The sequence below is a fragment of the Procambarus clarkii genome, chromosome 28, assembly GCF_040958095.1.
Source record: "Procambarus clarkii isolate CNS0578487 chromosome 28, FALCON_Pclarkii_2.0, whole genome shotgun sequence".
NCBI classification, from domain to species: domain Eukaryota; kingdom Metazoa; phylum Arthropoda; class Malacostraca; order Decapoda; family Cambaridae; genus Procambarus; species Procambarus clarkii.
The window spans coordinates 35390895-35413722 of NC_091177.1; the positions used below are offsets into that span (position 1 = coordinate 35390895).

General features: G+C 43.3%; 1 protein-coding gene across 1 annotated transcript in view; it reads left to right on the forward strand.

Moving 5' to 3' along the window:
• Positions 1–6431, forward strand: part of LOC123755110 (glutamate receptor U1-like) — a 121397-nt gene extending 114966 nt beyond the window's left edge. The window contains exons 14-16 of the mRNA XM_069332705.1: positions 4774–4873; positions 5309–5438; positions 5566–6431. Coding sequence (XP_069188806.1) covers positions 4774–4873; positions 5309–5438; positions 5566–5676 — 341 coding nt within the window. The 3' untranslated portion in view covers positions 5677–6431. The remainder of the gene's footprint in view (positions 1–4773; positions 4874–5308; positions 5439–5565) is intronic.
• The last annotated feature ends 16397 nt before the right edge of the window (positions 6432–22828 follow it).

Below are 22828 nucleotides of genomic sequence, written 5' to 3' on the forward strand. Positions count from 1 at the left end.
TGACTGCCTCGCTTTGAATGTTAGAATTAATAATATTGTTTAGTTCGTAGACGTCTTTGTTCTTGGCCGCAAGAATAGCTCGTTCACTCATCCTATCGTGATTCTTATAATTGGTTTAAATATTGGAAAATACTTTTACAACAAATTTTTCTTTTGATGTCACTAAATTGCAGGAGTAATGAGGTAATGAAATTCGTCCTGAGGTCAGATCAACCGGCACGTTTCCGTTCCCAGTTTCCAGAAATTGATGAGAATATCTCAGCTGATGGATCGTTTTGCAGCTGGACATGCACATTTGTAGTTAACTTTAACGTCTTTACGTTATGCCACAAAGTACAGCATTTCAGGCAAGCATTTATTTCGTCCGCTGGTGTCGGTCGAGGAATTACTAGAAATGTTTGCCTGAAATCTTCTGCAAGCAATATTAATGCATTCCCAAATGGTCTGATGTTTCCACGCAAACCTTGCAATGATCGATCAAGAGCCTCGAGTGATATTTTGGAGTCCATTGTGCATTCATCCCATACAATAAGTTTGCTTTTCTGCAATACTTTTCCCCATGCCAGATGCTTTGGAAATATTGCACGTGGAAGTTTCAATGAACTGCATCTTCAGTGTCAATTTCAAAGCCGAATGAACAGTTTTTCCACCTGAAAGCTATTCCGGACGACGAAAGAGCTAATACTATGCCATTTTGGAATCGAATTGCTGCCAGAAACAATCTAATTAGGAAAGTTTTACCAGTTCCTCCTGGCGCGTCTAAGAAGATTTCTCGAATCCCATTATTGACAGTTTTAATTATTTGGTATTAAATGCTTTTTTGCTCAAGCAAAAAGCTTAGGAATATATGATTGCACATACGACAACAGATCACCCGTTTTGTAATTTTGTTCACGACGCAATTCTACAACGAACGAAGCAACAGCAGATCGATTCGGTGATGGCATTCCAAAATGAATGAGAACTTTGTTCGCAATTTCTAAGCACAAATCTTCAATCATTATCAACGTTTCTTTGTAGATTTCTGCTGTGAAATCCATGTTCATATTTGAATTTTCCTTGCGTATTCGACGAACAATATCTGAAGCCGTGTGCAATTTACATTTCTCCCATAACTGTGTTGGAGATGGAGAGCAGCCGGTCATTACGATTTCAAACAATGCACGAATCTGATATTGATGTGACGTGTTTCACGCGGCATTAATGCATTCATCTCAGTGTCTGTCGTTCTCCAATAAATTCAGAGCTTGACATACACTACGAAAAGTGGTATGTGTAACGCCGTTTGAAAATTTCAATTGCTGGAAAGACGTTGGACGGGCACATTTACCAACAGAACGCGAAGAAAGAAGCATTTTGATTGGGATGCAGGGTGCCCAGTCTGCTATCTTAGTTTGTTGGAATATGCCAGGTTGTCCGTCGATTCGCTCTCCTCGTTTGCGTTGTTCATATGATTTTCTACTCGCAATTCGTATGTAATACGCAGCCATTTGCGAATACAGCAGTGTTTTCGCAAACGCATCATTCTGACATAACGTGAAGAAAGCAGTTTACATTGTAGCCGGTGGATTTATGCCTATTTGTTGCACATTTGCAGCTATGAAATAAACGCTTTGTCCATTTTCTTGTTTTCAAAACGAAATAAAAAGTACTAACGAAATATTTCAATTCAAACGCAGATCAATCGACACAGCTCAATTGTACCTTAAATTGCACTGAAAAATAAGAACAGTTAAAAAAGCAAAATGAAAATTAAAAAATTAAAAATAAGCTATACTTACGAAATGAACAGTATGGTAAACAAAACAGCTCAATTTAAACGCAATATCAAACAATATAGATCAACGAAAATGATAATAAATCTAACTGTATGAAAATTCAATATATCAATGCAATTGGAAAAATTGAAATGGAATTGTAACATTATTAAAATAGTGTGTCTTGCTCTTACGTGCAACAGATGGCGCGGTTTTTCAAAAGAAACATGTTTTTATCAGTCGCAGGTATTGCATCTAAAAAAGTATATTTTTAAAAAAGACGCGCGCATTCGAGTGGAACGTTGTGCCAAAATTTCAAACAAATCGATGAAAAACATTCAGAGTTTATAACATGTGTTGCTCTTATGTCCAACAGATGGCGCTGTTTTTCAAAAATAGCATGTTTTTTCCTGTCACAGGTGAGGTATGTATATAGTAGGTATATAATACCATGCGCCTATTCGAATGTAACGTTGTGTAAAAATTTCAAAGCAATCGGTAAAGTGGTTTCGTAGATTTCCTTCACCCGAAAAACACATGAAAAACACAGTAAACAAAAAAACATGTTTTTTCCAGTTACAGACATGACATCTATATAGTATGTATATAAAAACCCGCTCAGATGCGAAGGGAACGTTGTGTGAAAATTTCAGAGCAATTGGTGAAAAACTTTCGGATATTAACGAATTTGAACTAACGAACATTTTCATTTTTATTTATATAGACTAGCAGTACCCGGCCACGCGTTGCTGTGGCTCAGCAACGCATGTGCGTTGCTGAGCTACAGCAACCTTCCCCTAGTCCTCCCAACAATTCCTCCTTTCCCTGTCCCCTCTTCCTCCCAACAGTTCCTCACTCCCCTGTACCCTCGTCCTCCCAACCAATCCCATTCCCCCCTCCTCTTGTCCTCCCCACCATTCCCCACTCCACTGTCCCCTCGTCCTCCACACAATTACCAACTCCATATTCCCCTCGTCCTCCCCACCGTTTCCTACTCCTCCATCCCCTCGCCCTCACTACCATTTCACCCATCCCTGTCCCCTCTTCCTCCCCAGCTCCCCCTGTCCCCTTTTCTTCCTCACCATTCTTCATTCCCCGGTTCCCTCATCCCCACCATCCCCACCTCCCTCATTACCTCCCCCCTTCATGTCCTCCCCAGCATTACCTCCCACCTTAATCCCCTCATTCCTCCCACCATCCCCCACTCCCTTCCCCTCGTCCTCCCCACTCCCTCGTCCGATGCATTCCCGAATAATCTGATCTGATTTACTTATCAGAAAATTGGGAACATCAAATGACCTGATGTTCCCATCACTGAAAAAATAAGGAGAACAGTTAAAAACAAAAAAATGAAAACCAATAAAAAATAAAAAAAATAAACTATACTCACGAAATGAATGGTATGCTAAACAACACAGCTCAACTCCAATGCAATGTCACACAAAATAATTAAATAAAAATGAAATTAATTGAAATCTATGAAAATTCAATTTATCAATGCAATCGGAAACATTGAAATGGATTTATAACATATTTAGTATTGCAAATGTTGCTCTTACGTGCAACAGATGGCACTGTTTAAAAAAAACATGGTTTTACCTGTCACAGGTGTGGCATCCATGCTTATAATCACAAAATGAACAGTATGGTAGCTCCTGGACGCCTAGTGGACGTCTGGACACCTCCTCCGCCTCTGAGCCGCCGGATCATGTCCTGTTTTCGTGTTTTGGCTTTGCTACTGCCGTTAGGCATCCCTCTTCAACGGTCCGATTGTACGAGCACCAGGCGTGGTACAATCGCTCCTGGTGTGCCCTCAGCTGTGGTGGGACGCCGGCTTCTGCTCTGCAGGGAGACTCTGGATGACTTTTGCATTTTCAGTTGGGGGGCAGAGTTTTGGTTTTGCTACCTGGTGTTCTCTGTGTGGGGCGGGGTCGGTGCTTGTCACCCTTAGGGACTCCTGGGGCTCCCCAATCATCTGCCTGACTGTGCATTTCTTTGTCGCGAGGCCTAATAGTTTCTAGTGATTGACGTCACTCATTTCGTGATTTCGCTTGTTGTTAGACCTTTCCAGACTTCGCGATTAACCCGCCACGGGTACGCGGGGGCGCATCCGATCCCACGATCGTCGTCGCCCCTAAATTAACAACAACAGTATGTTGAAAAACACAGCTCAATTCCAGTCCAATAGTACACAAAATAGTTAAAACAAAAAGAAAATAAATTGAAATTTAAGAAAATTAAATTTATCAATGCAATTGGAAACATTGAAATGGAATTGTAACATATTTAGTATTGTGACTGTTGTTCTTACGTGCAACAGATGGCGCCGTTTTAAAAAAAAAACATGTTTTTACCTGTCACAGATGTGTCATCTATATAGTGGGAATATAAAGACACACGCACATTCGAAAAGAACGTTGTCAAAATTTAAAAGCATTCGGTGAAGAGCTTTCGGCGATTACAGCGTGTGTTGCTCTTACGACCAACAGATGGCGCTGTTTATAAAAATAAGCATGGTTTTACCTGTCACAAGTGAGGCATGTATATAGTATGAATATAAAAACTCTCGCCTTTTCGAAAGATCTTGAGATCTTGAGATCTTGATCTTGAGGTGCTTCCGGGGCTTAGTGTCCCCGCGGTCCGGTCATCGACCAGGCCTCCTGGTTGCTGGACTGATCAACCAGGCTGTTAGACGCGGTTGCTCGCAGCCTGACGTATGAGCAACGTTGTATCAAAATTTCAAAGCAATCGGTAAAGAGGTTTCGAAGATTTCCTTCACATGAAAAACACGTAAAAAACAGTCTTTCAAAAATAGCATGGTTTTTCCCTTCACAGACGTGACATCTATATAGTTTGTATATAAAAATTTGCTCGGATGCGACTGGAATGTTGTGTGAAAATTTCAAAGCAATCAGTGAAGAACTTTCGGAGATTAACGATTTAAAACAAATGAACATTTCCATTTTTATTTATATAGATTAATATAATAAAATACAATTTTTCTTTTCCACTGTAGGACGTTGTGATTTTTACTCCTCAAGAGAGAGGTTTCTCCCAATAGTGCTGTCCGCGATCGGTAAGAGGGACAGTCCCCTAGTTCCTTCCCTCAGTAAAAGGTATGTACTGAGATATATTTAGAGAAAATGTAGTGAGGCGAAAATAGAATATTTCTAATATTCTTAGAAGATATAGCCTCTGATCAGGATAACTAGGCGTAAGGATTTAATCTTTATAATATTATTATAAGATATATATTATATGATGAAGTGATTAAACAAAATTGCGGCTTTTAATTAAAATATTTTCTGTAATACATATTTTTCCATTATATTTAAAAACAATAAATTCTATCGGAGACAGCCGACAGACCTTTTATTTTATCTAAAGATAGATCACACAATTGGGTATTATCAATATAGATTATTCTCTGAAGGAATAATTCTAATATAAGTTATCCTTTGATGGGGCATCAGTTCCGAGAAAGTGTTTTACAATGTGGGTGAGTGGGTGACATATTTTCTTTTAAAGTGTTTTTGTGTTGTCTTGTCCAGAATCATGTCGCTGACAGAAGCTGGACTTTACAACAAGTGGTTCAATGACAATGTCCCAAATGGTACGTCTTGCGTTCACCCTCCTAGCAAGATCACAGTCAGCACCCCGCACTCCATCAGGAACCTCTGGGTAAAGGTTGCGTCCATACACACCTTCAATGAATTGTTAAAGAATGTAACTGACATTTAATATACAAAATATATGCAAAATGTTGGAAGATTGCAGTCTAAATATTATGTATCTATTTACTTTACAGGGTATGTTTGTTATCCTCATATGTGGTTATCTTCTTGCTGTGAATGTTATGTGCATCGAGGTAATTGTTCATCACTGTGCCTCAAGGTCGTCAGTCAACACTTTGGTTTAAGGTGATTAGTCAAAACTATACTTCAAGGTCCTCAGTCAACGAAGATTATAATTCAAACTTCGGCAGAAGAAGTTGAACGTCTTTAATCTCTCGTTACTTTTCATCAGAAGTAAAAGTCTGCTCATTAAACGGTTTAACAATTGCAGTGTATGTTTGTGGAACTGTATTAGAGCAAAATGCAGCAGAATCTAACTGGCTTTACTCCTATACACGGAAGAGCATATCAAATTAATTATTCTTATGAAACATAGTAGAAACTAGTTAAATATGAAAAAGCAAATAGTGTTTCCTACGTCAGTGATATCGTCAATGACATGACGGAATCAGAGTTACACATCTGTGCGGTCAGGCGAGAAATTTCCTTCCGCAGCGCAGAGTTTAGCTAGGGGTATAGGAAAGATCTCATACGGCATCAACTCAACACGAAGAAGGAAGCCCTCCAAACCCTTACAGAGCAAGCTGAATATCAGTTAATCAAATGGACCCAGTACGACATCCCCAACCAACTCAAACAAAACATCAACAGTGAACTATCAAGCCTAAAACAACAACACAAAACTCATGTCGATACGAGGACACTCCGAAAGCCGACAGCCCTCATTATGACAGCCTTATCGACTAATTTGATTTCATTTCAATATACTCTTAATAATAAATGTGCAAATTAATGAGAAATAAAAATATTTTGGAAGAAACATAAAATATAAAAAATACCATAATGAATCAATACTCTTAATAAAAATATTAACATATGACCGCTTGCTTTACTTACCCTTTTAGACATACAAGGAAGACTGACATTCCTTCAGATGTTTAACTGTTGGTAAATCTATTTGTAACATAACACATCTGTCCTTCTCCTAAACCACTACAATAATCCCTCTAATTATTATGTTCCAAATAAGCATGGACACACATTCTCATAATAGTTTCTACAGAGAACAGGCGATATAATTCCTAAATTCTCCGACATAATAATTCCCAGTATGTTTAAACCAAAGGATTGTTAGCAGGTGTTTGGACACCAACATTTGAAGACAAGCCACAGCCGAAACCATTACAGCAGAATCTCGCTAATGATAACATCACTACAGTAGGATAATGTAGGGCTAAAAGCAATCGTTTTGAATTTGGCCAGGACTCTCAAATATTTAAAGTGAGGCCTGTGTACAAATCAGGTTTATCATTACATATTTCGTGTTATGTGGCTTAACCTGGATTAGATGAAATATTTGACAACATAACACGTATGTACTCAGGCATGGGGTTGAATACTGGGTTATATTGGAAGGTTTCCTTGATCCTACAGTGTGTAGGATCAAGTAGTGTAGGATCCTACAGTGTGTACAACTACTTATGATTAATGTATTCTTTGTCCCTTTGAGATCAAGGAGATTCAGAGTCTTCAGTGAGGGTCTAGGGTCGCAGTGACTTGTAACTGGTTGAGATACTAGACACTAACTCATCACTGGAGACTCATAAGATCACCTTAACTTGGAATGAGAAATTATCTGCATTTAAGCAGAATTAAATTTGGCCTACAAATAATTAATTAATTATCAAAAGAAGGCACCAAACCGAGAAGGCTATGCAGCACCATCAAATGTGAGGGATAATCAGAGGGCGCTAAATATCACCAAGGATGCCAACATGAGAACTAAAACGCAGAAGGCTAACGATATCAAATGTATCCGAGTCACCAAGAATACTATCGAGAGAAAAGCGACCACGGGGGGACGGTCGGAAAACAAGACAATGCTCGTCCCGGAAGTCAGGACATTTAACATGGATATGCATGACTGTAAGAGGGACAATGCAATTAGGACAAAAAGGAGCAGGGCGGCGCTCCATCAAGTGACCATGAGTTAAGCGAGTATGGCCAATATGCAACCTCGCCAGAGCCGTTTCCCAACGCTTGTTATGGTGGTAGGAGGACAGCCACGAGGACACACAACTTTTAAGAGAACGTAGATTGTGACCAGTAACAGACGACCAACAAGCCTGCCAACGGGTAAGGATGGAGGAATGGATAACCAGGTAAAAGTCGGAATAAGGAATACCTTTACGAGAGATGGGACGAGCGGAAAGCTTCCCTGGTGGCAGCATCAGCACGCTCATTTACAGACACCAATATGGCTGGAACCCAACAAAACTCAACAGTCTTAAATTTACTGGGAACAAGAAACAGCCAATGCAGGATCGCGACAACCATTGGATGAACCGGATTAAAGGACCCGAGAGCCATGAGGGCACTAAGAGAGTCAACAACAACTACAAAGGAAGATTGACAACGGGAGAGCAGGAGACGAAGAGCATAGAGATTAGCATAAAGTTCCGCTGTGAACATGCTAGTCTCCGGAGGTAAGCGACACATATAAGTGTGATCAGGAAAAACAACAGAGTAGCCAACACCATCCGCAGACTTAGACCCATCGGTGAAGACGGAAATGGAGTGGGAGTGAGAAGAAAAGTGCTCAAGTAAAAGGCGTTATAGAACCATAGGAGGGGTAAAAGCTTTTGGGATTCGGGTCAAGGATGTACAAAACTACGGAAGGGGGACTCTCCATGGAGGCAAAGAAGGAACAACACGAGGAGAAATATTAGAAATACGAACGGAAAGAGAATCCTGTAAGCGAGATAACCGGACAGAAAGAGGGAGGTGGTGAAGAGGAACAGGAACCGCAGGAGAGGTAAAAGTTAAAGCACGACAGAGGCGAGAGGAAGGATGTTGCAAGGACCGCTAAAGAGAGAGCGAAGACAGTAGCGATCACGGCGATCCTGAAGAGATAGAAAGCCAGTGTCAACATACAAGCTGAGAACGGGAGTCGAACGAAAGGCACCAGAACTGAGGCGCAACCCAGTATGGAGCAAAGCATCAAGACGGCGAAGAATAGAAGGAGAAGCACACGAGTATGCAGGTCAACCATAATCGAGCTTATACAGGACGAGAGAGGAATGCAAAGCAAGGTGAGTGCGCCTATGCGCTCCCCAAGAAGTAAAGGACAATACCCGAAGGAGGGTAAGGGCCTTAGAGCACTCAACACCGAGGTAAGAGATATGGGGAGACCAAGACAAACGAGTGTCAAAGAATAACCCCAAAAGCTTCACAGAATCTTTGTACTCAAGGGGATGACCATAAAGTGACAAAGAGGGACGAAGAACGACCCATTTCCAAGTAAAAGTCATGGCATAAGTCTTAGTGGTAGAGAACTTGAAGCCATGAACCAAGACGACACGGCATCAATCGCAAGTTGTAGTTGGCATTGAAGGAGAGGCGAATCATCACCCTGACAGCAAAAGGTAAGATCATCGACATAGAGAGTGGAGAAGACACCTGAAGGAAGAGAGGAAAGAAGAACATTGAGGGCAAACAGAAAATGAGTAGTGCTCAGAACACTATCCTGGGGCACACCCTCGTATTGCTGAAAAGAGGCAGAGAGAGCGGTACAAAGCCTCACCCGAAAGGAACAATGAGAGAGGAAGCTGCGGAGAAAGAGAGGGAGATGACCACAAAGGCCAAAAGAATAAAGCTGGGATAGAATATGATATCGCCAAGTGGTGTCGTAAGCCTTTTCCAGGTCAAGCCATCGTTTCTCACCGGTGCCCGGGATCGAACCCGGGCGCCGGCAAGAAACGATGGGCAGAGTTTCTTTCACCCTATGCCCCTGTTACCTAGCAGTAAATAGGTACCTAGGAGTTAGTCAGCTGTCATGGGCTGCTTCCTGGTGGTGGAGGTCTGGTCGAGGACTGGGCCGCGGGGACACAAAAGCCCCGAAATCAACTCAAGATAACCTCAAGATAACCAGGTCAAAAAGGACGGCAACAACGGAGGTCATCGCAGCAAAAGCTGTACGAATATAGACCTCCAAGCTCACCAGGACATCTGTTGTGCTGCGGCACTTGCGGAAACCCTAATTGAGAAGGGAAGAGGAGGTGATGGTGTTCCAAGAACCACATCAGACGAACGTTAACCATACGTTCAAAGAGTTTGCAGACTCAACTTGTGAGGGCAATAGGACGAAAGTCCTTAGGGGATGTTCCCAGAGACCCTGGTTTGCGAACAGGGAGGACAACGGCATTGAGCCAGTCCTCAGGGACTGACAACGACTCCCAGACCCGATTATACAGATTTAGTAAATACTGAGACGTGCACGGAGGGAGATGGCGAAACATCTCATAATGAATGCTATCGGAGCCCTCCGCCGTAGAACCGCAGGGGGCCAGGGCAGAACGAACTTCAGAGAGAGAGAGAAGGGATCGTTATAGGGAAGTCGAAGACGAGTGCAGAAATCTAAAGGACGAGATTCAAGGACAGGTTTACGAAGAAGGAAAGATTGGGGAAGATGAAGACCAGAGCTAACAGAAGAAAAGTGGGAACCCAGTTAGATAGTGACCTGCAACGGGTCTGCCACAAGAGTACCACGGAGATGAAGGACTGGTGAAACATCGGGAACGAACTTACCCGCTATCTTATGGATACGCTTCCAGATCTGTGGCAGAGGAGTTTTGGACGTGATGGTGGAGGCATAAGATGCTCAACATTCACGTTTAGCCATACGGATGGCCCTACGTGCCACCGCACTCGCCTTCCTAAAGAAAAGAAAAGAATCGGCTGTCAGCCATCGGCGGTGTCTCTTCCAGGCTGCATGCTTACAGCGGACAGCCCGAGCACATTCTGTATTCTACCAGGGAACGCACTTCCGTGGACCCCGAGAGGAAGAGCGAGGAATAGAGCGGAGGGCAGCATCGAAGACAGTGTCATGAAAAAGGAGGAGAGGTCAGAGAGAGCAGCACTGAGGGTAAATAGGTTCTAGTCCGCTTTAGCAAACTGCCACCTAGGGAAGGATAGGGGAGGGTGAAAAGAGAAAAAGGTAACAAGGATGGGGAAATGGTCACTGCCATGAAGGTCATCAAGAACCTACCACGTGAAATCTAAGTAAAGAGAAGACGAGCAAAGAGAAAGATCAAGACAGGAGATGGTGCGAGTCTGAGAGTCCAAATGCGTGGGTTCACCTGAATTCTGAAGAAACAGGGAAGAAGAGAGGATATACGGCTCAAGAAGGCGACCTCGGGTGTTCGTCAGAATATCACCCCAAACGGAATGACGACAATTGAAATCACCCAGCAGGAGCACAGGCTCCGGCAAGGAGTACAGTAGGTGTTTCAGATCAGGAATAGTAAGCGGGACACTCGGGGGGAGATAAATGGAACAAACGGTGTACCATTTCCCCACAAAGATACGAGCAGCAGAACAATGAAGAGGCGAAGGAAAAAGTAAGAGGACAAAGGGAACATCAGAGCGAATCAAGAGAGCAAAGAGTTAGGAGCCCCAGCAACAGCTTGGGGAGGGGGGGAAGAATAGCCACGAAAGCGACCAGGACGAGCACCAAGCATCAACTCCTGCAGACAGACACAAAGGGGCGAAAACCGCGAAATCAGAAATTGGTGTTCAAGGAAATTGGCGTAATAACCCCGAACTTTCCATTGAAGGATAGACATCGACGAGAAAAGAAAGGACAACAACAGAGAACAATGAAGAAACAAAGGCGAAAGAGCAACATAGCACGTTAATGAAGATCAGGGTCGGGATCAGTGTCAGCAAAGTCAGGGTTAGGGGGCATGGGTAAACTGAGAAAAGACGGAGCGAAGGAAGTGGGAGAACATGACTTTGCCCGAAATGCTATGCGTACTAGTGGCTTTATATATTGTATGTACTAAATCTAACAGAATGTTTGTACTGTAACGCTGCAACTATGTATGTACTGTTCCTTAATAAATTATTATTATTATTATTTTAACAGACCAGAGGTGGACGGGCGGGGTCCGGAGGAGGAGGAAGAGGCAACCGAGAGGAGCAGTCAAGGACAGCAGTAGGAAGAGGGGGAGTAAAAAGAGGGGAGCGCACCTCAGCAAGGGCAGCAACGGAGAGGGAAGCAAGGACCAAAGAAACCTCCATAGCAGGAACTGGGGGCGCAACCACCGAAATGGTAGGGAAAGGAGCGATAGAGTCAGAAGTAGGGGCCGAGGAAGAAAGCAAAGCCTTCTTACCCGCCGGGGAGGAGGAAGGAGAGGAGCCAGGCTTACGCTTCTGACTTAAAGAGACAGGTGTCCCAGCAACTACTTACTGGGCAACGGATTCCAGCGTCTCAACAGGAGAAGCTGAACAAGAGCACACACGACGGTCGTTAGGAGAGCGATGGACATCAGCCCGCACTGACAGGCAGCGGGGAGAGTCAATAGACGGAGGAGATGGATGGGAAGGAGGATCGGAGGGAGACGAGGAAGAAGACACAGGAGACATGACAGACCGGGTAGAAATAAAGGGAACCCCAGACAGAGGACCAGGAGGGGGACCCTTTGGGACAGAACTCAAAGGAACAGAGGAGGGGGCAGTGGGCGTATCAGGGTCCAAGAATAAGAAATATTGCCGGAACAACCGTGGACATCTACAAAAGAAAACTGGACTGTTTTCTAAGGGAAGTTCCGGATCAGCCGGGCTGTGGTGGGTATGTGGCCCTGCGGGCCGCTCCTAGCAACAGCCTTGTGGACCAAACTCTCACAAGTCGAGCATGGCCTCAGGCCGGGCTTGGGGAGTAGAAGAACTCCCAGAACCCCATCAAGCAGCTATTCCTCGCTAGTCCTGATTTTAATAAGCTTTTTGTAACGTATATCGATGCTTCCGATTTGGATGCAGGTGCTGTCCTACTCCAAGTTGGATGTGATAATGTTGAGAATCCTGTATACTATTTTTCAAGAAAGTTCTATAGTACAGAGAGAAATTACTCAGTTGTTGAGAAGGCGGCTCATGCTCTTGTGTTCGCATGCAAGAAGTTTGAGGTATATCTACATGGGTATAATGTTGATTTGTATACTGACCATAATCATTTAATATGCATTGACAGAATGAAAATTCATTATCAGAAAATTTTGAGGTGGTCGTTGTATTTGCAGGAATTCAATCTCCACATACATCATATTCCTGGCAAGTTAAATAATGTGGCTGATGCCTAGTCTATGTGTTTTCCTGAGAAAACCCTGAGTTTAAAGATCCACCCTAAAACTTCCTGATTGACATTGCTTATATAATGATTATAATTACTTGTAAATGCTGATTTACTTGTAACCGATTTAAATCTTGATGTTATATTTATTTTATGAATTTAATTTCCTGTAGTAGTTGATGCTGTATTTGTGATTGCACTGAATATGGTGCAGCGCATGTTTATATTGCATATATATTGTGAATATAGATGTATGATTATGATATGATAAAGATGTATGATATGATTTTGCGGTCATTGTCTGTAAGGATGTGAACACTGTGTCTCACATTGTACTCATCTCCTGCGTGGGGGGATGTTAAAACCACACTACACCTGTATGATCATACTGTGGCTGGTGTATGATGTGCTCAAACTGTAAAGTGATATCTTGGCTGATAATCCTAGTATCACGAATAATATTTAAATTACTTAATATCTTTTCGACAATACACTAGTAATAATTGTTTATTGCCAATGTATGTTAAATATATCTAAGTATTTTATAATTCTGTACCATAAGTATTTGCCATATATTTGTGGATATATATTGGAAGTCTAGTTAATAGCAGTATTCTAATGTCAAATAGTTTAGAAAACATCCTTTTATGCTTATATTATGGAATGCTATATATTGCTGTATAGGAAATTTTATGTGAACTATGATGTAGAATGTATACATTTAGGCCTCTGATATATTATATTGTATTCTGTGTAATATCCATTTCATTATTGTTCATTGTATTGTCCTCTTGTCATGACAGTAAATGATATTCTGGCAATGTGAGATGTATACCACAGAGATAAGGTTTTGAAGCTCATGTTGGGTATATATATTCTTTATATTGTATTTATGTATAATTATGTATAACGGCTAAGCCGGTATCATTTTAAAAACCTTCCTTAACCCCATCCCCCTTCCCTCTCCCCCCATAAGTACCGACTCCCGCCAGTGTTAAGATGTCCTGCTAATGTGAGTTCTCTGATGACATATTTATATCATGATATAATCTTTAATGTACTGAATTATTGATATGTATTATTATGTAAGGTTGGGTATTATAATCTTTGTTTAGTTATATTATAAATTTGAAATTCTTGATCGAGAGATGTCTGTATATGAGCTTGAGATATTTGAAAGAGAAGAGTCAACTGACTCATAGATGTGGATACAGTGTCTCTCCCGGCCTACTTGGCTCTGCGCGGGCACTCTCTTTTGATCTTCTCAGTCGAGCGCATGTGTTGGCACTACGGTCCGGGTTTTGTGACCTTATTTGTGCTAATGACTGCTAGGGTATTTCTCATGTTGCGTTAATGTATTCCGTGGACCGTTTCTACCGTTGGGCATCATTTATACCAGGTGGCAGGTGCTTTTATACGTCTTAGTGAGGTGGGTACCTGAGGATCTTAAGTGATGCCCTTGTGTTGTGTATAATACTGATTCCTGATACCGCATTTGTTAATGATTGTGACACCACCACCCTGTGTTGGTATTAGCAGCATAATAGACGCTAGTGTCCCTCTGTGCCAGGATAGAACCTGGTGTCAGCTAGTGCTGATTGTATGCAGTTTTGAGACCTGTTGATAATCATGCCCAGCTTGAGAAGCTGGATAAGTAATAGTGTGAGTAATTAGAGATCGTTTTTTCTTTTTGGATGTTATGTTGACTTATGTATCATGCCTATTAAACTGGAATATTTTTTTCTAGCATTTAACTCCCCTAGACACTTGTTGATATTTGGCGAGGCTATATTTTCCAGTGATGCTGTAGGCTCACTCCCATTAACTATTAAGTAAGGTCACATGACAGCTATCAAGGTTGTTGCTCAGGCGTTTTGACTCATCAGTGAGAACAGAAGTTTTGCCATTTATCTGCTTGATATGCTAGCAAATGTTCTTTTCATATTAATAGCTGTGTGATTAATTATCTCTGTGGCACTAGTACAGGAAGACAGTGCAATTCCAATGTCAGCACCATTTTTCTTTTTTGTATTTCCAGTAAGACAAAGTGATTAGAGAATGGTCTGTCATTCTGAGCTAAATAATATGCAAAACTCAAAATTGAACACGTTGTCTTTAGATGCGAAGCATTCATGTCATCACACAATTTTTCAAGAGCATCTCCACTTGAAACATTTTCATACATTTTCAACACGTAAAGCAGTAGTGTGAACTTTCGATATTTTATGATCAAATATTTTTTGTCTGAGTGACTTCAAGCGTTTGATTTGCTTCATAATATGATATCATAATATGATACCCATAAACCCATAGAAATGAAAAGGGTTACATTGCTTATGTTTGCACATAATTTACACCCATGTTCATCATCCTCGAAGTCTAACCATGGATTGGTTCTTGTTTTGCTTCCCCTATTTCTTCAGTCCAAACACCTGAACATCGATACAAGTTAGACTTCAAAGCACCATTACTTTTTGAATTGTGCATGGATCCAGTTTGAAAATTTGAATTAGAAGCAGTCGAAACAAAACTTTTGCCACTTTCACTGTTATCATTATCAGTCTCTGATACGTTATTCTTCTTACACTCCTCATTTTGTTTACGAAAGAAGGAAGTCAACATTTTTTGTTTAGAAGCCATGATGGGGTTGTTAGTGCGAAAAAATGCTTCTGTACTAGAGAGAAATCCACGGACCACCAACCACCACCTTACTGATGCCACTGAAACACAAAAGATGATTTGCTAACTCAGTATTTCACATGACGCTTGAACCACCTCAACAAGCACTAAATTTTGTAAAGTTGTGTGTGTAGCAATTTTGTCGTTTTATCTGCCTTGTATTAAATACTTATATATACTGTTGCAATAAAGAATACCTGTCTGATGAACTACTGCTAAACCCATGAACATTATCACTGAATATTCGTTTCCAAAGCGACCAATATTCGTTTCCAAAGTTTCCAAAGCAAAGGTAGGTTGGCAACTTTGTCTCATACTGTTTGTCTGGCCTAAATGGACAGGAAGCGTTCACCTGCAGTGGATGTTATATTTCCAAATTCGTACCAGTAGAATTCATCCTGTTTACTTGTTAAATATTTAAAAATTTGAATAGTATTGAATCTCTAAATTCAGTAATATTAATGAATGTCGCCACAGGTATACATTACATAACTTACTATTTACAATGCTTATAAACAAAAAAGCATCAGCTCAAAATATGCTATACTTAACATCTGCAGTACTTAATCTTACAAAATACCTTCATCCTAACACTTCTCCTCTTTTAATTAAACTCTATCAGTCTAATTAAAGTCTATCAGGCGGTTGCTTGACTTTTCGTAATTTTCTCAACTGGGGCTCCAGACCTGTTACTTCTGGGGAACCTTCTCTGAATTACTAACTGCAGAGTCTATACTGTTAGCTGTATCCACATCCACACATATGAATGATCCACATTCTCTTCTGATGCAACTTGCTCTGCCTCCCTGTCGGCAGCAGGTCTACTAGGCGGCTAGTCAACTGCTAGTCAGCTGCTACCGACTAGCTATTAAAAAATTTCTGCTAGTCAGCAGGCGCCTGACAGCTGGGTGGAAAGCGCTTCGGATTTGTAGTCCTGAGGTTCCGGGTTTGATCTCCGGTGGAGGCGGAGACAAATGGGCAAAATGTTTCTTTCGCCCAGATGCCCCTGTTACCTAGCAGTAAATATGTACCTGTGAGTTAGACAGCTGCTACGGGCTGCTTCCTGGGGCGTGTGTAACAAAAAAGGAGGCCTGGTCGAGACCCAGGCTGCGGGGACGCTGAGCCCCGAAATCATCTCGAGATAACCTCAAGAAGATACTACTTCATTATTACGATGGGTATCAATAGTTGCCCCACACCCACCTGAAGGGACTTCAACATTTCCCATGAACCTTTGTTTTAGTTGATCTGCATGTCTTTTTCAATTAATGTTCCCAAAACTGCACTTGCACGGTGAAATTCCTGCACCCCAAGATTTCCCTAATTTTCTCTTCTACCCCAAGACTTACCAATTCTAAAATTCCTTACATATACTGCATCTCCCCCTCGTTAAACAACAATTCCTCTCCCTGAGCCAACAGATTGGCTAAGCAAGTTACCGATTTCTCTTTTTCCGGATCCGTCTTTACTGCTTCCATGTGCACTTTAAATTGCCTATTAGACAGTAATTCAAAAGGAGATTTATCAGTGGGAGAAGAAAGTTTTCCTTTGATTATATGAAAACCTACAAGGCTTGTATTATTAGTACCTTCCATAAACCGCTTTAACCCTTCTTTCAAGGATCTTAATGCTCTCTCCGCCAGACCATTTGAAGGATTATAAGGGCAGGTTTTACATGTTTAATACTATTTTTTCTAAAAAAATCCTCCATTCCTCAGAAACAAAATAAGGATCATTATCTGACACAACCATGTCTGGCAATCTGTTAGTATTCAAATTGTACGACGGTTGGGACATAGCCAATGACAGTCGAGTAAGCCTCTAACGTCATTCTCCACAGAGAGCTGGTACTAACCGTTCTGGTGACGAGTCGGTAATCACACAAACCCCAGAGTAGGTAGGACTTCGGCAGGCCAGATATACGACTTGTTACCTCTCGGAGTCGACTGCTAGCGGTCGTGGAGTGAGGACGTTTACCGACCCTCCATGGCTGTTGGAGTTGTTTGCCGTTTGGTCGCCAGGTGGTGAGGGCGTCACTGCCCTCCCAGTGTTGTTGCCTGCCTGGCTGCGTGCTGTCGTGGCAGTTTTGACATGGGGGCCTTGCAATTCCTCCTGTTTTGCGGGTGAATTCCGTGGGACTAGAGTTCTCGTGCAAGGCTGGTTATCAGGCCATTGAGTTGGTGATGTGCGACATGCTTCGTGTCCCGGTGGAGGCTGTATATGGAGTTGAGCTTGTTACGGCTTACCGGGTGATTATCAAGTTCGTGCGGGAGGAGGAGTATCGGGACTTCCTCCGTCGGTACGAAGGGCGTTCGTTGCAGTTGCCTGATGGCGCCGGCTCCGTTGCGGTCTCAGACCGAAGTGGTGCCCTGACTTATGTCAGTGTGCACGGTGCGCACCTGGAGTTCCCTGAAGACCTTCTCCGGTGCTTCTTCGGAAGGTATGGTGCTGTCATCAGTGTGCGGGTGAACACGCTTTTCTCGGGGAAGTATGCTGGGAAGCAGACGAACGTCCGTACCTTAGGTATGCGCCTGCGGTCGGATATCCCATCTTCTGTCCGGCTGCTGGGTTACTACGTTCGGGTGTATTATGCCCGGCAGCCCTGTACCTGTTTCCAATGTGGCCAGTTAGGGCATCAGGCTGCCGGGTGCTCTGAGTCCCCTGCTGCACCTGTTAACTTGTTTCGGGAAGAGGATTTCCCGCCGCTCCCTCAGGGCATGGATTCCGGAGATGAAGAGGGGCAGGTCCCATTCGCTGCTGATGCGGCCCCCCCCCCCTGCGTCACCCAACATGCCACCGGTGGTTGTTGTCCCTCCGCCGAATGTTCCGGTGGCTCCTGTCGCTGGTCACTTCGCTGTGCCAGTTGCTCCCGAGGGTCTTCCGGATGGTCTCTGCGGCTCATCTTCGTCTTCCTCGACTCCTGCTGCTGCGCCTGGTCCTGCACCCTCGCAAGGTGTTACGGCTGTGCTGAGTGTTGGGGGGGCTGCGAAGCGTCCTGTTGTGTGTGGCCCGGTTCCCCATGTGGTTGACGCTGCTGCCGTACTGCGACGGGCGTTGGTTCGCCCGGTTCGTGAGGCTCGTGGTTCTGGGTCTGCCTCCGGCTGTGAGGATGTGCGGCCAGTGCCCAAGCGTTCCAAGCGTTCTTCTACTGCTTGGGCTGATGTGGAGGACTAAGACGCAGGTGGAGCTTTGGGCGATGATGTGGCGATTCCGGGTGCTTCGCGCTCTACGTCGCTGGTGGTGGCTAACGGTGGCTGATGTGTCTGCTGTTGACGATGGTTGTGCGTCTGATTTACCTCCTGTTCTTTCTCCTGCAGAAGGTTCTACGCAGTGGGAGGTGGTTGCTCCTACAGACGTGGGTGGTGTGGGTTCTGGTGCGAGCCGAGGCATCAAGCTGGTGCTGAAGAAGGATGCCAAGCGTTTAGTGTCTTTGTATAAATTTGTATTGATTTGTTTTGTGCTGAAGTGTCTTGTTATGTTTCTTGATGTACTTTGTTGTTTTATTCTCGGTCCTTCAGGCCAGTGCACGTATTTTGTTGTGTTTGTGCCTGTTTTGTTTTCAGGTGTGCGTGTTTTGCTTGTTTATTATTATTGTTTATTTTGGCCTCGCCTTTTGTTTACGGGGTGGATGGCTTGGTGTGTGTTTTTTATTCCTGTATTGTTTATGCTGTACGTTTGACCTGGTGTTTTTATATTGCTTTACCTGTTGTACGTGTTTGTTCTTTATGTTTTGTTTGGAATGTATTGTGTTTGTCCTGTTCTGTTTCCTGTTATGCCTCTTGATGTATGTTTTGTTTTCTGGAGGTTTTGTTTTGTGATGTTACTGTGATTGCTAGTTTGCCATTATATTATGTTTTGTGCTTTGATGTATGTTTTTTTTTATGTTTTTCTCGTGTGTGTGTTTTGTTGTGCTATGCTGTCGGCCCTTCTGGCCGGTGGTCTATTGTTTTTCTTTGTTATGTATTCTGTATTGTTTTTATTGTATTTAAATTGCATGCTTTGCATGTAAAAATAAAAATAAAAAAAACAAAAAAAAACTTGCTGGCTGGCGAATCCCGCTTGTTAGAGTCCTGGCTTAGCAAGGTTGTGGTGAAAACCAAGACCCGTTTATCTGAGCCAATTGATGCCGAATATTTGGCAATGTCTCGGTCAGCCATTACCACAACCAAAGGTGATGCACGTTTTGTGGTAGACGAGAAAGCCATTATTAGCATACAGTCATGGTCGGAATTTAAGGATTTCTTTCGCTGGCGCTTTAACAAAGGAGGCCTCGACCAGCATACGTTAGTCAAGAAAATTGCCAATGCCACCATGCAGCCTGGTGAATCGTTTAATGCGTTTACTACCCGTCTCAATCAGTATCTGTATGCCTTGGGGACTGCCATGCATAGTTCCTCAAAGGTAGATAAGGACAAGACACTGACCCCCTAGGCCATGGCCAAAATTAATGCATTTGGGACCGTCATTAATTTTGCCCCAGAGCATACTAAACCGATCATCTAGAAACAAACGTTTGGAGTTAAAGATGAAACTGGTGTATTGTTTGAGGCTATCAATAATGCCGCCGATAAATTAGCAAACCGAAGTGTTCAACTGTTGTCATCCTCTGACACTGTGAATGTAGTAACAGGCCCTCAGCATCCTCCCACAAACTCTCAAAACGCTTGGTCACAGAACCGCACCCATGGTCGTAGCCCGCAGTCCAGTTTGTAACGGGGGGGGGGAATAGCTCTCTTTAGTCCATTATCCCACCCCTAGTTAACTAACCTAACGGGAGGGTGGGGGAAACGGCTCTCTCTTGTCCATTATTCCACCCCCCCAGTTAGCCATTCCAGAGTGCCCCCCTCCCCAGAGTCCCTACTGCAGCCTCTCTAATTCAACCCCTTGTGACCTAGGTATTTGATTACCTAGGTATCACGAACACAAGGCATTGTAACTTGATCAGTTCCTCGTGACTCTAAAGAACTCTAGAACAGTTCACTGCCACGAACGAATCAGAGACACGAAAGGAAAGAGATGAATAATGAGGCACTAGTGAGAGTTTGGGGTGAGGGCAGTAACGAGGAGGAAGGAGGGAGTGGGAGGAATAAGGAGGGTCGTCAGGTGAAAGGGACAGGAGGGGAGGAAGAGGAGCGGAAAGGGAGTGATAAGTGAGTAAGAGAGGTGAAAGAGGAGAGGGAGTAGTAGATGTAGAGGTAGTAGTAGATGTAGAGGTAGAAGGGTAGATAAGTACAAGTAGAAACAGGCTGCCACCATCCATTCTCTAAGTGCATACAAGACAAGGAATGACACTTGTCTGTATCACAAAATTAACTAAAGAGTTCATATACCAACTCTAACCATGTACTCAATAAATCAGTAACCTCAGAGGCTCTACCGCCTCGACTCACAAAGCTCTCGGGGACAAAGATAAAGACAATTTGAACACTAAATATATCAGTTATATTTCACATGATAAGTGTTATTATTCAGCCATTTAACTTAAGGTTCACTATGTCCAGATTAAAATACAAGGTGAGTAATCTCACAAGACTTTGAGAACAATACGGCGGTCTGTCACTAGTAATCACACTGAGTTTGAGGAAAAATCCTTTGGTAATCCTTTGTGTGGGTTTCTGTTAGGGCTGCAAACACTGCATTTGCCTCATGAAGGAGACCATCTATAAAGTGAACTTTGTTGGATTTTCGAGTTTTTATACCCTGAATGCTGGCAAATATAAATGATGTTATCGTGTTAGTGGAAGTGCTGGATGCCTTACTTGGTGTTAATATCCGAGGCTCTGGTAAGGAGTATTATAGACTGTGGGTTGGTTGGTGTTGTCGTCGTTGATCCTTCTCTATGGACAACCCAACCCACAACTCGGCAGAGTGCTTATACTAGGAGATCACCCTTGGCGCTTCTGGCTCTTGGAGAGGGGCTCAACGTCACACGTTTAGGGGATGCGGCTCCAACACTTAGCCTCGTTGCCACGTGCACACACCCACTCGAGCCGCTGTGACTCCCCACTCTCTCCTTATGAGATATGATCTCCTCAATCCCCTATGACTTACTAGTATTACCTCCTACCCTGTCCACAGCAGTGGTTCTTGGTTCTTTCTCTCTCTCTCTCCTTCTTTACTACCTCCTGGGAAGCCTCACTAGGACAAGGGCAAACACCAGCAAATTGTGACACATTTACTGGACAAAGCACATACACGATACATACACACATATAATAATAATGAATCCTATACTCTGTAATATCACAATCAGGTTGCACTCCAACACCATCAGAACTCTATTATCAGCTTATCAAGTGGTATCCTATCTCCTGGTTCACCACCTGATACTATTAACCTCCTCAAGTTGATCAAGCCTACATACACTGTTGCACTATCAGCAAGATAATGTATATATAGAAAATCAGCATTCGAATGCAATAACATATATCAGTATAAATGTTCATTGATACACAACAATGATCAATCGATCACTGTCAGTCCTGGAACGCATACATCTGTAGGTAATTCAACCTACGACTGTAACTCTAAACTTCAGTGTAAATCACTCCTTGACATAAGAATGCAAACAGTCACTCACCTCTCACTGCGTCTTGCACGCTAATGACAACCAAACACTATCAACTCCCTATAAGTAATCCACCAGAACTTCCCCTTCCACCTCTGGAAGTTCACTACCCTAATATCCTTAGGTTCTTCCGGGCTTCACTACCAGGATCCTCTGCAGCTCCTCCAGGCTGCTATCATGAAGTTTCCTTGAGCAACTACGGTGCTTCACCCTTCTGCTAGGTTCCTCCACAGCTCTCTTGGCTGCTACACCATGAAGTTTCCCCGAGCAACTATGGTGCTTCTCCACCTCTACAGAAGCACGTGACACTCCTCTTCACTGCTGCTTCTCCTCACAGCTCGAGGTCCTCTGCTCCACTACCTTGGAGTCTCATCAGCTACTTCATCTGCTGGCTTCGAAGTTCTCAGAAACTTCTTCCCCAAAGGACAAACCTGCAACCCATCGACACTCCAATAAAATGTTCCCCTTTAACACATAAACAAAAATAACCACACAATATGCTTGCCTCAAACCTCTATCTGTCCTCTACATACAGTGAGAGTGGACTCCCCCGCTTTGGGCGGGTCCATACTCCACCTCGCCTGGCGGCGGTCCTCACTCGCTGGGAGGGTCTTCCTCCATCAGGAGCCAGGCTCCCTCAGTCGTCCGCCAGCGCTCAGAGGGGGCGGACGTCGCTCCGTGTTCCTCCCTCTCCACTCTCTTATTTCAGGCTTTCTGCCTTATTAAAACGTGTCTAACTTATAAAATAAACATCGCTACTGTCGCTGGGCACACGACCAACTACAAGCAATCACTATGAACTGGCGTATATCGTGCTTACCACAGATTAACTGATCGAGGGCGCTTTCCCTCTGACGGCGTCTGGTCAGGGCGCTCCACGGCCCACAATAATGCCTTCGGGCGG